The sequence below is a fragment of the Solanum dulcamara genome, chromosome 1, assembly GCF_947179165.1.
Source record: "Solanum dulcamara chromosome 1, daSolDulc1.2, whole genome shotgun sequence".
Classification (NCBI taxonomy): Eukaryota; Viridiplantae; Streptophyta; class Magnoliopsida; order Solanales; family Solanaceae; genus Solanum; species Solanum dulcamara.
In genome coordinates, this window is record NC_077237.1 from 89445429 (window position 1) to 89462941 (window position 17513).

The window sequence follows — 17513 nt, forward strand, 5'->3', positions numbered from 1 at the left end:
TTTTAAATACAAAAATATATAATAACTATTTAAAACAAATTAATTAGTAAAAGTTCATCATATTAATTGAGATTTAAGAAGTATCAGAGAAAGTTATCTTATGTGTGCAGATAGATGAACATACCAAATATTTAGTGAAATAGTTCAGCTGTGTGTATGGGTGACTCTTTATACTATATATATATATATATATATATATATATATATATATATATATATATAAAGTTTGAAGATCGTATATATTTAATTGAGATGGACGTAAAAGATTAAAAATAAAAGGAAACGTATCATATGCCCACCCAGCCCCACTCCTCTCTCCCCCACTCCATATTTCCAAGTTGACACTCACTTCTTCATTTTTTATTTTTTCTTCTTCTCGTCCCATTTTTCTCTCATCTACAACTTCCATGGCGGATCAGCTTACAGATGATCAGATCTCTGAGTTCAAGGAAGCCTTCAGCCTTTTCGACAAAGATGGAGATGGTCAGCTCTTCATGACTATGCCTTACATTCTTTTTTCATACACCCAAATTTTTATTTCCATTTTTTTGAAGAAAAAATGAGTCTTTATTCACTCTGAAGATACCCAAATGGATAAATCTTGAATTGTTTTATTTTTGTCTCATATTTATGTGTTTATTTTTCTGGGTCTTGCCTAAAATTTTGATCCAAGACTTTAGAGTCAATGGGTCGGAGTTATTGTATGTGTAGTTGAATTGTTGTATATGTTTATATAATGATTTGAGCTGAAAGAAGTGGATATTTCTTTAACGCGATTGGAAGGGCTAGATCCACATTTAGTGTTGCTCTTTATTGACTAATTTGTGATCTATGATTGATTTGATGTTGAGTGAGGATAAGTGGATCCAATATTGTTAAGTGATTGAGTTTGGAATATCTTTGAAACCATTGTTTATCCTTCTTGAAAATGAGTGTAAACTTATCATATGGAGACATACAACAAGTGATGTCTCTGGTTCAAATCCCACCAGCTATAAAAAAAAAAAGAACACTAGCTGATTTCTTCCCATCTATCCTAGCCTTGGAGGACAGAGTTACTTGGTACCTGTTGCTGGTGGGATGTGGGAGGGAGCAAGTATTCCGTGTAATTAGTGGAGGTGTGTGAAAGCTCGCCTAGACACCATAGTTATCAAAAAAGAAAAGTGAGGTCTGGGGTTTAGGATATACTCATATACACACACAGATGCATATTTGGAAAGATTGTTTCATTCAATATTATATAGTTCAAATGAGGCGATGGATGGGTTCAAGTCCCTCTCTTTCCGTACCTTTGCTTAATTTACTAACAAAAAGGGCGCATATGAATACACCCGCTGCCAAGACCTTGCATCTTTCTATGGTGAGGATGGTGGTTAATTTGTGTCACTAGGTGGAAAACTTACACTGCTTGGAGATGGTCTTTCTATGTTGTTGGAATATATTTGATAAAGATTTGATTTTTTTGATAACCAAGAAATCCTTGATTTTAAATAATGGGCTCGCACGTCTACTCATATCCACTTAAACACTAGGCTTTTCTCCTTGACAGGTTTGAAATTGAGATGTTGATAAAGATCTGATTTTGAACCTGGTTTTGCTTCAATTTTTGGTAGAATTAGATGTGAGATTGAAGAAGTTGGTCAACGGGATATGTATTCGTTGATATTGTTAACATGTTTGATTGATTGTTCCTGGGAACTTGAGGATTGATTTGGTTTTGACAAATGGGAAACTTTGCATCAGAATGAAGCTGTTGAAATTGTATTTGGCTCAAAGCAGTTAACATTTCTTAGAAAGGTTGAACCTCTCTTATGTATTTCCTGACTAGGATTCCTGCCATCGATTCTTGATTGTTTCTTTGTTTTGCTTATTGATGGATATAATCAATTTTGTTCAATGTGGTAACTCGTTGGCAACAGGATTGTATGATTCCCATACAACGCTTTAGCTTGTAAGAAAGTTTATGCTAGTCTTTTTGGGAAGATTTTACTCATACAGTAAAGAAACTATGGTCTGACTTGAACCATCTTCAGCACTTTTCCTGAGACATTACTGATGTTCCCTATCTATATTTATATTTATATTTATACAGCAGTTAGTTCTTTTTTTTTTATTACCATGGTGTCTGGGCCAACTTCGCTCACTTCGACAGGATACTTGCTACCTTCCACCAGCAACAAATATTAGGTAACTCTGTCTACCAAGACTAGAATAAATGGAAAGAAATCACCTAGTGTTTTTTCTTTGTTGGGAATTGAATCTGAGTGTGAGACCCATGTCATTGACCACTAAGTCTCATCCTTGGGGTGCTACAGCAGTTAGTTCATTATTTACTTTTGTTGCAGTTACTTTTTCCCAAAGAGAAAGTATATGTACATGCTTATGTTTGCTTTTCTTACCAACTAGCTGATAAATATGTGCTTAGAAAGTTTCAGATTTGGTAGTATTATATAAAGCCAACTTAGTACACCTAAACCTGATCAGCTGCTTTTGGTTGGAGTGACTGCATCTTTTGGTTGAAACAGATTGTAGACGAACCTGATTTCCGGAAGGGGAGATGTGAGAAAAACTACCAACTTGACCCTTAGCTTGAGTATCATATTTGGTTTTCTACTAGAGTCCCCTTTTGGAGGGGAAGGATGGATTGTTAGTGTGAACAATTTAGAAGATATTATTGGAGATCATATATGGTTTGGTTCCATTTGTATACTTTGTGGAATCTGGCATATCTTAACCAAATCCTTTGCATGGGCTTGATGAAAATAGAACTTGGTCTGTCTGATCCCATTGAAAATATTTTCCTTGTTTTTCCTTCTTTATATTTTATAATTTTAAGTCATGGATGCGGTTAATGATGCGTTAGTTTTGTTCAGCTATTCTCGTTGTTTTGTGCTTGTCTAGAATTTTTCCAGTAGAATGAATAAGATAATAAAAGAAAAAACCTTTGTAGGTACTGTTGTAAGATTTGTAACACAATATCTATACATTTTTAGTAGTAATTATTGCCAAAAAAATTTCTACAGGTTGCATCACTACTAAGGAGCTTGGAACCGTGATGCGGTCGTTGGGACAAAATCCAACTGAGGCTGAGCTTCAAGACATGATCAATGAAGTTGATGCTGATGGAAATGGAACCATTGACTTCCCCGAGTTCCTTAACTTGATGGCTCGGAAGATGAAAGACACTGATTCTGAGGAGGAGCTCAAGGAAGCTTTCAGGGTGTTTGATAAGGATCAGAATGGATTTATTTCTGCAGCTGAGCTACGCCATGTCATGACAAACCTAGGCGAGAAACTTACAGATGAAGAGGTTGACGAGATGATTCGTGAAGCTGACGTGGATGGTGATGGACAGATCAACTATGACGAGTTCGTCAAGGTCATGATGGCCAAGTGAGAACTGATCAACTCAATTCAGTAATTTTGAACCTTATGACAATTGAGGATTTCATGTTTTTATTTTTTTTTATTTTGCAAGATTAATTTTGTTGATATATCAGATTCTTGTGTATGACTTCTAATGTACGTTGATCGCCTTCCAATTTTTTCTGAGAATGCTCAAGTTTTTAAGCCTACAAGATCTTCATGTGGAAATACAGTTAGTTTTTGTGATGTGTTTTATCTTATGGAAGGTAAATATGAAGTAAACAAACTAAAAATACCACACTTATATTGACACAGACGAGTAACTCTGAAGTAATATGCGTCACATTTTTGTTTATGGGTGTGCAAGTCAAATCGAACCGACGAATCAAGTTAAATTGATTAAAAAAATGACTTGTTTGGTTTGGTTTGATTGATTTGATGTTGAAAAAAATAAATAGAGCATTGTTTGTTTAGTTTGGTATTAATAAAAAAGAAAAAGCCAAATCGAATCCACATCAAACTCGACATAATATATAAGTATAATTTTATTATTTTTATACACCAAAAAATATTTATTATATTATGTTCTTTAAGTATTTTTTAAATTAGTTTATAATTTTCAATGTTTATATATACTATTTCATATTTGGGCTTGTAATATAACAAAAAATTAACATGTGTTGCGTTTTTTCGTGAGTTTTTGATATATTTTTCTAAGACAATGTCTTGAAGATGCTATTGTGCATCTTATTTTTTCGATTTTATTTATTCAAACGTCTTTGAGATGTCATTAAATAATATAATCACACAATCAAGAGAACAACCTTCAATTGGAACTTTAAGTGTGACATTAAATCACACGATCAAGAGAACAACCTTTTTAATTTAATCTTTTTTTCAATATTCACGGTGTAATTATAGAAAAAATCAAAAAATTAAGAAAACAGAAAAAACTGATTAAAATCGAAACCTAAAAACCCGACGTTAAGTTGGTTCGATTTAGTTTAAAAATTCAATATCAGTCCGTAAATTTTGTGTATATCAGTCCGTAAATTTTGAAACTATGACTAATTAGATTTTTTAGTCAATTAAGTCATGATACTTGGAAATTTAAAGTAAATAGTACGTTGTAATCACATCAAAATGAAAAATCAAAAGTGGAAGGGATATAATTGTTAAGTAACTTCCATTTCAAATTTCCATGGCATGAATTGTGCAACCACTTGGAAATTTTGTTTCATTAATAGTTTCAAAATATGTAAATATTCATTTAAAAATATATGTTATTGATATCCAAAAATTAATGAAAATATATTTATTTAAACTTCCTAATAAAAATAGATCTTATTCCTAAGATTTCTCTTGGATTTTCCTAATATTGGTATGTTTGAAAAGCAATTTATTAATATAAAAGGTTAATATTTTCTTAATATAGTATACATAGTTATTTCTCCTTTGATATGAAGGCTACGATAGGCCTTAACTTGACTTTTCCTCTTTCCTTTTTCTTTTGATAATAAAATTCATAATTAATTTATTTTAATATGAAAATTCGAAGTGAAAGAGATTTGTGTGTTAAGTAACTTTCATTGAAATTTCCACACCAGCATTAATACTTGTAGGTTCAAGAAAAAAAAAGTTTTTGGAGGCACACTGCATTAATGTCCTATTGTGGATATCTAAAATCGAATGAAAAATATAAAAAAAAAAAGAAGAAGAAGAAAGTCATGTTTCATTCTAATATCACATCCAATAAGTTTCCTCAACGACTCAACATCTTATAATTATTCCAAAACAAAACGCTACTTAAAAATGCTTGACTAAATCAATTATCGACCCAATAAAGTTACTCTTTTTTTTTCATAAATAAGTCTTCCTTGAGAATAAGAAACAGATCCACATAGATAAATGTCTAAATCAAATGTCTAAATGTGCAAGCTTTGAAATTTTTCATCAAATTGAATGAATTTGTGTGATATAGCTTGCTTTGAAATTTCTATAGCAAGACTTATACATTGACTTGAGAATAGCAAACATTAATTTTTCATATTTCTTTTCAGTTGCTATCAAATTTACTATAGGTCAAGGTGGAATTTGGACCTTTTTTTAGTTAAAATCAAATATTTATGATGGAGTTTCTTTTTTGAATATCAAATCAAGTCAAATAAATCACTAATCAGATTATTTTTTTCTGATTGGACTCAGATTATGGATTTGGTGTGGCTTGTCGAGTACACCTCTACTATTAAGGTAATCATCAATTGAACTTAGAATATGTAAATAAAGTTATATAAAAATTGAGTCCAATTATCAAACACACAGACTTGTCACTATTTACTACTTAGTAGCAACTTGATCTGCCTATATATATTAGTGTAGCCTTTTCTTGATTATCACTTCCAACTTTCTCTAAAACATTTAGATGCTAAACATGGGGTCTGGCCAATTCTCATTTCTGCTCTTTCTTTGTTTCTGTCAGCTTTCTTTTTCTTCATCCATACCTCATCTGTGCCGCAAAGATCAAAGCTCCGCTCTTCTAAATTTCAAGAAAACGCTTACAGTACATCCCTACTCTTATATGAGTTCATGGAATATGAGCAAAGATTGTTGCTCATGGCATGGAGTCGTATGCGATGAGATGACTGGGCATGTTATTGAGCTTGACCTCGGATTCAGCCTTCTAGTAGGAAAGATTGATTCCAATAGCAGCCTATTCCAACTCTCTCATCTCCAAAGGCTTGATCTTTCTTTCAATAACTTCTCTAATTCTCACGTCTCCCCTGAATTCGGCAGGTTTCCGAGCTTGATGCATCTTGATCTTTCCAATTCCAATTTCGTAGGTCAAATTCCTTCTGAAATCTCTCATCTTTCCAAGTTACAATCTCTTCGCCTCTCCCCATCATTAGTAAATGATCTAGCATTTGCAGCCCATGATTTTAAATTGCTCCTTCAGAATTTGACCCAATTAAGAGAGATTGATCTTAGTCTCATAAACATCTCTTCCACCATTCCTCCGATTTTTTCTTCTCATTTAACAACTCTGGATCTGGGAAATACAGGATTGTATGGGATAATACCTGAGAGTATATTTCACCTTCCCAACTTGGAAACACTCGACTTAAGTTACAATTATGAGCTCAGTGGTTGTTTTCCAAAGACCCAATGGAACAGCAGTGCATCTCTCATAGATTTAAATCTCAATTATGTGAATTTTTCTGATAAAATCCCTGAGTCTATTGGCTATCTAAATTCACTGCATTCTTTGTCTCTTGGAAATTGCAATCTTAGAGGGCCTATTTCTGAATCTCTTATGAATCTCACCCGCACAAATTATTTGGACCTTCGATATAACTCCCTGAATGGAACAATACCATCATGGATATTCTCCCTCCCATCACTAAGTCGTTTATTCTTGAGTTATAACCACTTTTCTGGTCAGTTTGAGGATTTCAATTCGAATTCACTAAGCTGGATTGATTTAAGCAATAATCAGCTGCAAGGCCATCTTCCCAAGTCAATTCAAAACCATGTGAACCTAACATATCTTGATCTTTCTTTCAATAATTTTAGTGGCCATGTGGATGTCAGCTTCTTTTCAGACCTCAGAGAGCTTTCGTTTCTTAGTCTTTCATACAATAGTATCTCATTCACTAATGAAAAGGAAGTTAAATCTACATTGTCTGAATCTCTTGGGAGCTTACGATTGGCCGCATGTGAAGTGAAAGAATTGGAGTTTCTAAGATCCGTAAAGCAGCTTTCTGTGTTGGATCTTTCAAATAATAAGATTCAAGGAAGAATTCCTGATTGGGCATGGTCTAACTGGATGTTTTCATTGAAATATGTTAATCTATCCCATAATATGCTGACGAGTGTGGATTCAATTCCTCTTCACACTGTACATAATATTGATATACGGTCCAATATGCTTCAAGGTTCACTACCTATTCCACCAAATTCCACAAGATACTTCTTCATATCCCAAAATAATCTCACTCAAGAAATTCCTTCATCTATTTGCAGTTCGACATCACTGATAATGCTAGATTTGGCAAGAAACAACTTGAAGGGAGCAATTCCGCAATGTCTGGGTAATATCAGTACCCTCCAGGTTCTGGATATGCACCACAACAGTCTTTCAGGGACTCTTCCAACAATTTTCAGCAATGGAAGTTCACTGAGAAGCCTCAACTTGCATAGCAACAAACTAGAGGGGAAAATTCCTCGATCTTTGGCCAATTGCAAAGAGTTGCAGGTTCTTGATTTAGGACATAATCATCTCAACGACACATTTCCCATGTGGTTGGGAACTCTGCCAGATCTGCAAGTTCTAAGCTTGAGATCCAATAAATTGCATGGGTCCATTCAACCTTCAAAGATTGAAAGTATGTTTCCTGAGCTTCGAATTATAGATCTCTCTTACAATGACTTCTCCGGAAACCTACCAACGGGTCTGTTTCAACATCTGAAAGCCATGAGGACAATTGATCCATCCAAGAAGGCACCAAGTAATGGTTATTACCAAGACTCGGTTATTGTGGTGACAAAGGGATTGGTGCTTGAAGTTGAGAGAATCTTGTTTTTGTACACCACTATCGATCTTTCAAAAAACAAATTTAAAGGACATATTCCTGGTGTTATAGGAGATCTCATCGCGCTTCGGATGATGAATTTTTCTCATAACAGATTACAAGGTCATATTCCATCATCAATTGGAAATTTATCTGTAGTCGAATCATTGGACCTTTCATTTAACCAATTTTCGGGAGAGATACCAGAACAACTTGCTTTGCTTACATCTCTTGAGGTCTTAAAGCTCTCCCACAATCATCTTGAAGGATGCATCCCTAAAGGACCTCAATTTGATACATTTGAGAACAATTCATATGAAGGTAATGATGGATTACATGGATTTCCTGTTTCAGAAGGTTGTGGAAGTAGCAGGATGCCAGAGACAAACGACACAACACATGTGCTGGATGAAGAAAGCAAATCTACATTTCTAAGTGAATTTAGGAATGGGATTCTTATGGGGTATGGGAGTGGACTTATTATTGGATTCTCCATAGCATATTTCATGCTTTTGAGTCGAAATTCCAATTGGCTTTCTAGGATATCTGAAGAACTCGAATACAGAATCGGTATGAGAAGGCGAAAGAAGCAGCGAGGCCATCACAGAAGATGAAATAACTGAATTGGAGATGCAATATGATTGCTTGAAGTTGTTTTAGAATCTCTCATAGACTCATACCCATACTTAACGTTCTCAACTTTGTAATATACTAAACAACAAAATCCTTTTTGATAAGAAAACAAAAAAACAATATCTTCGTGTCCAAATATCTTACATTGAGTATATATGAGTACATAGTCTGAATTCTCCAAAATACACTAAATATTTAATCGGATTTCTCGTATTGGATACTTAAATAAACGCGTGTCCAATACGTACCCATTCCCTAGTCCAAACAAATCGTAAAACTTCTTTATACATATATAACATTCTTTGTAACTAACTATTTGTCTGTCTACCCAGGGATACATACATTAACCAACAAGGCATGGGCTTCAAACCAAGTAAATGTACAAACTAACATATCCTCTTTAGTCTAGAAGTGAAGTAGCTAAGGGACATCAGTATCCTCTGTTCTCTTGACAGAGACGATGAGTCGGCTTCCACAATCTGCAGGGAGCGACAAGAGTTAATGGTCAAACAAACTAAGATAAGTTGAAGTAAGCAATTTCAAAAGGATTTAAGTCACAGTCAATTCAATTTAACAGGTTATAAATTATCATATCAGATTTGCTCATTAGGCAGAAGATAGTATTCAGGATATTGGAAAATCTTAATACTCAGTTTGTTGAAGTGTGATGAACTATGGTTTTTGGTCTGTGAGCTTGTGTGAGATGAACGAGTGAGTTGAGGGGAAATGGAGATTTTTTAGGTTTTTATTTGGGCTATACGGGTGGATTATTATGGGTATATGGACGGATATGGGTGGACAATTGTATTTTGGGTTTAATTAGTTGGTCAAACTGGGTCCTTTCGTAGGATTGCGACACGTGTCCCTAATTGGTCTTTCATCAGAATGAAGGACATATATGCTTTAGTTTTTGGACAGCAGGGACACCAATGTCCCAAAATTATGACGGAGGGCATATACATACCATTTTCGATAATTCGGGGATAAATTCATTTTTTTTTCATTAAAAGTGGAAAGCTCCAAAAGTACAAAGTTCGATTATCATTTTACCCCTACACCAAATTAAATTGTTATAAAATATCTAATTATTAATTAAATATTTCATAGTAATTATATTATATTATACGAAATAAAAGTGGGAAGATGTTAGGTCAAAAGCTGAAAGACCAAAACATCAATAGAATTTTTTTGTCACATTTTTACCCTTCCAAAAATTAAAATAGTTATATGTTTCTTTAATCTTTTTTAAAAAAACTATATATTTTCATTTTTCTTCAATTTACTAAACATAATCTATTTACAACATAAAGCTTATCTTTTTATTATAGTGAATTTCCTAATTATTATAAAAATAAATGTCCTAATTGTTGTAATTAAGAAGACTTAAAGTTAGTCTCTTTGCCTACTTTGGCTATTCATTTTCTTGCCAATTAAATTGTAATCATATCATAATATTATTGTATTATAATAAATTACATTAAAACTTAAAAGCGGAAGATGTTAAGTCAAAATGAGCGATAAAAATATCCATAGAGAGTTGTAAGACATTTCTATCCTTTTAAAAACTAAATTAATTACATTTTAAATCTTTTTTATATAATTATTTTCCAACCAATGTACAGTCCCTTAATTAATTGTCATGTTTCCTTATTATTTTGATTCAATTCATCAACTTAATATTTAGAAGGCAAAAAGCCATCACTAAACCATCATATGCCTCAAATAAAACAAATCAAAAGTCTCATAAAATTGGTTGTTATTAGTTCTACTATTTTTTCCCTTTATTTATTTATTATTTTTTCTTTAGATATTCATATTTATAACTCATATCTAATTATTTATTGTTACTCTTAATATCTATTACTCTCATCTTTTTCATATTCATAACCTCCAAATATTTGATTTATAAGCTAAGATATTTTTTGGTATTCCTCCATTTTTATCTATATAAATTCATCTTTTTTGTTTCAAGAAAACCATACTCAAGGTTAACTTTTTTCATTCTAAATTTAAAGTAGTAAAACACTCATATCATTATTCTGCTATTTGATTTGAATCGATGAGGAGGACTCTAAAGTTCCATAAACATCTCTTCCACCATTCCTAAGAATTTTTCTTCTCATTTAACAACTCTGACGCTGGGAAATACTGGATTGTATGGGATAATACCTGAGCGTACATTTCACCTATGCCCAACCTGGAAACAGTTAAGTTTCAACTATGATAATGAGCTCAGTGGTTGTTTTCCAAAGACCCAATGGAACAGCAGTGCATCTCTCATAGATTTAAATCTCAATTATGTGATTTTTTCTGATAAAATCCCTGAGTCTATTGGCTATCTAACTTTGTTGCGTGGTTTGTCTCTTGCAAATTGCAACCTTAGAGGGCCTATTCCTGAATCTATTTTGAATCTCAGGCATATAGAGTATTTGCAACTTATAGAAAACTCCCTGAATGGACCAATACCATCAGGGATGCTCTCCCTTCCATCACTAATATTTTTAAATTTGTGTTATAACCACTTTTCTGGTCAGCTTGAGCATTTTAAGTCCAATTCACTAAAATATATTTTGTTAGAAGGCAATCAGCTGCAGGGTCATCATCCCAAGTCAATTCAAAACCTTGTGAACCTAACAGATCTTGATCTTTCTTTCAATAATTTTAATGGCAGTGTGGATGTCAGCTTCTTTCCAGACCTCAAACACCTTTCGTATCTTACTCTTTCATATAATAGTATCTCATTGACCAATGAGAACAAAGTTAATTTTACTTAGCCCGAATCTCTTAATTCGTTACAACTGGCCGCATGTGAAGTGAAAGAATTGGAGTTTCGAAGATCCGCAAACAAGCTTTGGGAGTTGGATCTTTCAAATAATAAGATTCAAGAAAGAATTCCTGATTAGACATGGTCTAACTGGCTGATTTCATTGAAAAGTCTTAATTTGTCCAACAACATGTTAACAAGTGTGGATTCAATTCCTCTGCAATCTCTAGATACTATTGATATGCGGTCCAATTTGCTTCAAGGTTCACTACCTATTCCACCAATTTCCACAAGATACTTCTTCATATCCCAAAATAATCTCACTGAAGAAATTCCTTCATCAATTTGCAATTTGACATCACTGGTAATGCTAGATTTGGCGAGAATTAATTTGGTCGGAGAAATTCCGCAATGTTTGGGAAATATCACTGACCTCCAGGTGTTGGATATGCGCCACAACAATCTTTCTGGGAATATTCCAACAACTTTCAGCAATAGAAGTTCACTGATGAGCCTCAACTTTCATGGCAATAAACTAGAGGGGAAAATAACCCGACCTTTAGCCAATTGCAAAGAATTGCAGGTTCTTCATATAGGACATAATCATCTCATTGACACATTCCCGATGTGATTGGGAACTCTTCCAAAGATGCATGTTTTAAGCTGGAGATCCAATGAATTAAATGGGTTCATTCAACCTTCAAGTATTGAAACTATTTTTCCCAAGGATTAATCCCAATAATTTTTTACTTTTCATTGTTATTTAGCTGTAAGGGATAAAAAAAATTAATTGTCTAGGTTAACATAAAAGTAAGACGTTTATCAGGACAATCTTTTGGTGAGGGAAATATAAGATTTTGTTATTGCTTTCATCCATTCAGGATAAATTAACACAAAAAAAGTAAGCATCATCAATTGAAATACAAAGTGGATATTTTTACCAGTTTACCCTTTTAATATTGTAGGAAAAAAATAGAAAAGAAAATTGAGAAAATTTATATCATTATGATTAAGGGTGTGTATCGATCGGTTCGGTGCGATTCGATTTTAAGTATTATCGGTAGAATAAATAAGATAATAAAAGAAAAAACCTTTTTAAGTACTGTTGTAAGATTTGTAACACAATATCTATACATTTTCGTAATTATTGCCAACAAAATTTCTACAGGTTGCATCACCACTAAGGAGCTTGGAACTGTGATGCGGTCGTTGGGACAAAATCCAACTGAGGCTGAGCTTCAAGACATGATCAATGAAGTTGATGCTGATGGAAATGGAACCATTGACTTCCCCGAGTTCCTTAACTTGATGGCTCGGAAGATGAAAGACACTGATTCTGAGGAGGAGCTCAAGGAAGCTTTCAGGGTGTTTGATAAAGATCAGAATGGATTTATTTCTGCAGCTGAGCTACGCCATGTCATGACAAACCTAGGAGAGAAACTTACAGATGAAGAGGTTGACGAGATGATTCGTGAAGCTGACGTGGATGGTGATGGACAGATCAACTATGACGAGTTCGTCAAGGTCATGATGGCCAAGTGAGAACTGATCAACTCAATTCAGTAATTTTGAACCTTATGACAATTGAGGATTTCATGTTTTTTTTTAATTATTTTGCAAGATTAATTTTGTTGATATATCAGATTCTTGTGTATGACTTCTAATATACGTTGATCGCCTTCCAATTTTTTCTTAGAATGCTCAAGTTTTTAAGCCTACAAGATCTTCATGTGGAAATACAGTTAGTTTTTGTAATGTGTTTATCTTATGGAAGGTAAATATGAAGTAATCAAACTAAAAATACCACACTTATATTGACATAGACGAGTAACTCTGAAGTAATATGCGTCACATTTTTGTTTACGATGCAAGTTAAATCGAACCGACGAATCAAGTTAAATTGATTAAAAAATGACTTGTTTGGTTTGGTTGGTTTGATGTTGAAAAAAATAAATAGAGCATTGTTGGTTTAGTTTGGTATTAATAAAAAAGAAAAAGCCAAATCGAATCCACACCAAACTCGACATAATATATAAGTATAATTTTATTGTTTTTATACACCAAAAAATATTTATTATAATATAAAAAATATTTATTATAATATGTTTTGTAAGTATTTTTTAAATTAGTTTATAACTTTAAATGTTTACATATGCTATTTTATATTTGGGCTTGTAATATAACAAAAAATTAACATGTGTTGCATTTTTCGTGAGTTTTTGATATGTTTTTTCTAAGACAATGTCTTGAAGATGCTATTGTGCATCTTATTTTTTTCGATTGTATTTATTCAAGTGTCTTTAAAATGTCGTTAAATAATATAATCACGCAATCAAAAGAACAATCTTCAATTGGAACTTTAAGTGTGGCATTAAATCACACGATCAAGAGAAAAACTTCTTCAATTTGATCTCTTTTTTATTATTCACGATGTAATTATAAAAAAAATCAAAAAATCAAGAAAACAAAAAGAATTGATTAAAATCGAAACCTAAAAACTCGACGTTAACTTGGTTCGATTTAGTTTAAAAGTCCGTGTACAACCCTAACATTTAATGATCAAATTGCCTCAACTAAGTCTTTATGCTAATCAACTCCAAGTCTTCTAAGTCCATGGGATTTAAAGTCTTTATGCTAATCAACTCTTAAGTCTTCTAAGTCCATGGAATTTAAAGTAAAGAGTACGTTGTAGTCACATCAAAATGAAAAATCAAAGTGAAAGGGATATGATTGTTAAGTAACTTTCATTTGAAATTTCCATGCAAATTTTGTTTCGAATATGTGAATATTAATTTTAAAATATAGGTTATTGATATCCAAAATTTTAATAAAAATAGATTTATTAAACTTCTATTGTGAATGACGTACTGAATGATACACTTTACACGATTCACACTACTTTTTTTAAGTGCTTAGGATCACGGAATATAAATTCATTTTTTTAAAAGTTTTTCATATTTATTAGTGCATAATTTTTTGAAATACGATTAATCGAACTTTTTTGTCCCTAAATTTTTACGATTATCCATGATGACTTAGTGAATGATACACATAACTTGTACAAGATTTACGCCATTCTTTCAACATTTAGGGGGTCATGAAACATGAATTCAGATTTTTTTTATTTTTTCGTGTATATCAGTCTGTAAATTTTGAAACTATGACTAATTAGATTTTTTAGTCAATTAAGTCATGATACTTGGAAATTTAAAGTAAATAGTACGTTGTAGTCACATCAAAATGAAAAATCAAAAGTGGAAGGGATATAATTGTTAAGTAACTTCCATTTCAAACGAATTGTGCAACCACTTGGAAATTTTGTTTCATTAATAGTTTCAAAATATGTAAATATTCATTTAAAAATATATGTTATTGATATCCAAAAATTAATGAAAATATATTTATTTAAACTTCCTAATAAAAATAGATCTTATTCCTAAGATTTCTCTTGGATTTTCCTAATATTAGTATGTTTGAAAAGCAATTTATTAATATAAAAGGTTAATATTTTCTTAATATAGTATACATAGTTATTTCTCCTTTGATATGAAGGCTACGATAGCCCTTAACTTGACTTTTCCTCTTTCCTTTTTCTTTTGATAATAAAATTCACAATTAATTTATTTTAATATGAAAATTCGAAGTGAAAGAGATTTGTGTGTTAAGTAACTTTCATTGAAATTTCCACACCAGCATTAATACTTGTAGGTTCAAGAAAAAAAAATTTGGAGGCACACTGCATTAATGCCCTATTGTGGATATCTAAAATCGAATGAAAAATATATAAAAAAAGGTCATATTTCGTTCTAATATCACACTCAATAAGGTTCCTCAACGACTCAATATCTTATAATTATACCAAAACAAACACGCTACTTAAAAATGCTTGACTAAATCAATTATCGACCCAATAAAGTTACTCTTTTTTTTTCATAAATAAGTCTCCCTTGAGAATAAGAATTAGATCCACATAGATAAATGTCTAAATCAAGTGTAAGGATTTGCAATATAGTCAAAACGCGTTTTGAACGCGTAGTCAACAAAACGCGTTTTGAACGCGTAGTCAAAAAAGGAACAAAACGCGTTTTGAACGCGTAGTCAAAAAAAGAACAAAACGCGTTTTGAACGCGTAGTCAAAAAGGGAGGTTCAATACGCGGATTTTACGCGTTTCTAGTTTCCTATAAATGGAAGACCTCTTGCCCTCATTTATCCCATCCCAAAAAGAGAGAGTAAGAATACAAAGAGAGTTATACACCAAGATAAATATTTTAGTCTTGAGTGTCCTCTTTAGTAGTTGTTCCTTTTACAAGAGAGAAGTGTTAATTGTTGTTTTCTCCTTATATTTGAGAGCTGTGTACTCCATATTATAATAGTGAGATCCTTCTACCCCGTGGTTTTTGTCCTCTATCAGTTAGAGGGGTTTCCACGTAAAATTCTTGTGTCCAATTTATTTTCATTATTTTCATCATATCAAACTTTAGTTGTGATGCTTCCTCTCCCCAACAGTGGTATCAGAGACCTCGGTTATTCTGTTTATTTTATGCGAAGGTACTATCTGTGAATAGTAACTTTTCATGAATAGTAACATTTGGTGAATAGTACTATTCACGTGAATAGTAAATTTCGGTGACGGTACAGTTTATCACGATTGTTCGTAAAAATATTCAGAAACGATCTAGAAGGGTGTGAAGCAAATAACAATGTCGAGTACAACAAAGTTTGATGTTGAAAAATTCAATGGGACTAATTTCTCATTGTGGAAAATGAAAATAAAAGCGATATTGAGAAAAGACAATTGCTTAGCTGCAATTGAAGGCAGGCCCACTGACTTTGTTGATGACAGCAAGTGGAACGACATAGACAGCAACGCAGTTGCTGATCTACACTTGGCACTAGCTGATCAAGTGTTATCTAGTGTAGCGGAAAAGAGGACGGCGAAGGAAATATGGGATACTCTTACGGGGTTGTATGAGGCCAAGTCTTTGCATAATAAAATCTTCTTAAAAAGAAGATTGTATACTCTTCGAATGGCAGAATCCATGTCAGTTACTGAACACATCAATACTTTGAATACTCTGTTTTCGCAACTTACAACAATGGGTTGCAAAATAGAGGGGACTGAACGTGCGGAGCTTCTACTTCAAAGTCTGCCTGACTCGTATGATCAACTCATCATCAACCTGACGAACAATACAGACAGTCTAGTTTTCGATGAAATTGCAGCCGCTGTCTTGGAAGAAGAAAATAGGCGCAAAAATAAGGAAGACAGACAAGCAAGTTCGCAGCAAGCTGAAGCTTTGATGATGGTGAGAGGAAGACCAACGGAACGTGGTCCCAGTGGGAGTCACAATCATGGCAGATCTCAATCAAGAAGTAAGAAGAATATCAAGTGCTACAACTGTGGCAAGAAAGGGCACTTCAAAAAAAGATTGTCGGTTCAAGAAGAAGAGTGAAAACCCTGAGCCATCAAATGTTCAAGGGAATGTTGCATGTACCTCGGATGATGGCGATATTTTATGTAGTGAGGCAATATCAAATAATGAAGGCAGAAAACGTTTCGCTGATGTCTGGATCATGGACACAGGAGAAACATGGCACATGACTTCCAGGAGAGAATGGTTCCACCAATATAATTCTATCTCAGGAGGGTCTGTGTTCATGGGAAACGATTATGCTTTGGATGTTATTGGTATTGGGTCGATCAAAATAAAGATGTATGATGGCACGGTTCGCACCATCCAGGAGGTACGACATGTAAAAGACTTGAAGAAGAATCTATTGTCTTTAGGACAACTAGATGAAAATGGATGTTCATATAAGACTCATGGTGGAGTCATGAGAATATCCAAAGGAGCGCTTGTAGTAATGAAAGCGGAAAAACTTGCGACAAATCTATATGTGCTTAAAGGTGAAACACACCAAGAAGGAGAAGCATCAACCGTGTCAGCAAGTTCATTTGAAGAATCAACGATGATGTGGCATCGTAAACTTGACCATATGTCGGAACGAGGTTTGAAGATTCTTGCTGAGCAAAAACTTCTTCCAGGGCTCAAAAAGGTTTCACTACCCTTTTGTGAGCATTGTGTTACCAGTAAGCAAAATAGACTGAAGTTTAGCAGTTCCTCTGCTAAAAGCAAGGAAATACTAGATCTGGTTCACTCTGATGTCTGGCAAGCACCGG

General features: G+C 33.3%; 2 protein-coding genes across 3 annotated transcripts; both read left to right on the forward strand.

Moving 5' to 3' along the window:
• Positions 1 to 252: 252 nt before the first annotated feature.
• LOC129884772 (calmodulin) lies at positions 253 to 13014 on the forward strand. 2 transcript variants are annotated; one of them, XM_055959065.1, is made up of 2 exons: positions 253 to 483; positions 12500 to 13014. In XM_055959065.1, the coding sequence occupies exons 1-2, from the start codon at positions 408 to 410 to the stop codon at positions 12871 to 12873; spliced, it is 450 nt and encodes a 149-aa protein (XP_055815040.1). In that variant the 5' UTR covers positions 253 to 407; the 3' UTR covers positions 12874 to 13014. The 2 variants fall into 2 exon arrangements, with proteins under 2 accessions (XP_055815040.1, XP_055815032.1); XM_055959057.1 differs by lacking the exon at positions 12500 to 13014 and adding an exon at positions 3024 to 3555 and having other exon boundaries at positions 270 to 483.
• LOC129884749 (receptor-like protein Cf-9 homolog) lies at positions 5774 to 8774 on the forward strand. The gene has a single exon (XM_055959036.1). It carries the CDS (start codon positions 5789 to 5791, stop codon positions 8546 to 8548), a length of 2760 nt encoding a protein of 919 aa, XP_055815011.1. The 5' UTR covers positions 5774 to 5788; the 3' UTR covers positions 8549 to 8774.
• Positions 13015 to 17513: the final 4499 nt, after the last annotated feature.

What these genes read in the sequence shown, in the direction of transcription:
- LOC129884772 (XM_055959065.1), top strand. Translation starts at nt 408, where the DNA reads ATGGCGGATCAGCTTACAGATGATCAGATCTCTGAGTTCAAGGAAGCC. An exon ending in TTTCGACAAAGATGGAGATG is followed by an intron (nt 484 to 12,499) that starts GTCAGCTCTTCA and finishes AAATTTCTACAG; the next exon opens with GTTGCATCACCACTAAGGAG.
- LOC129884749 (XM_055959036.1), top strand. Translation starts at nt 5,789, where the DNA reads ATGCTAAACATGGGGTCTGGCCAATTCTCATTTCTGCTCTTTCTTTGT.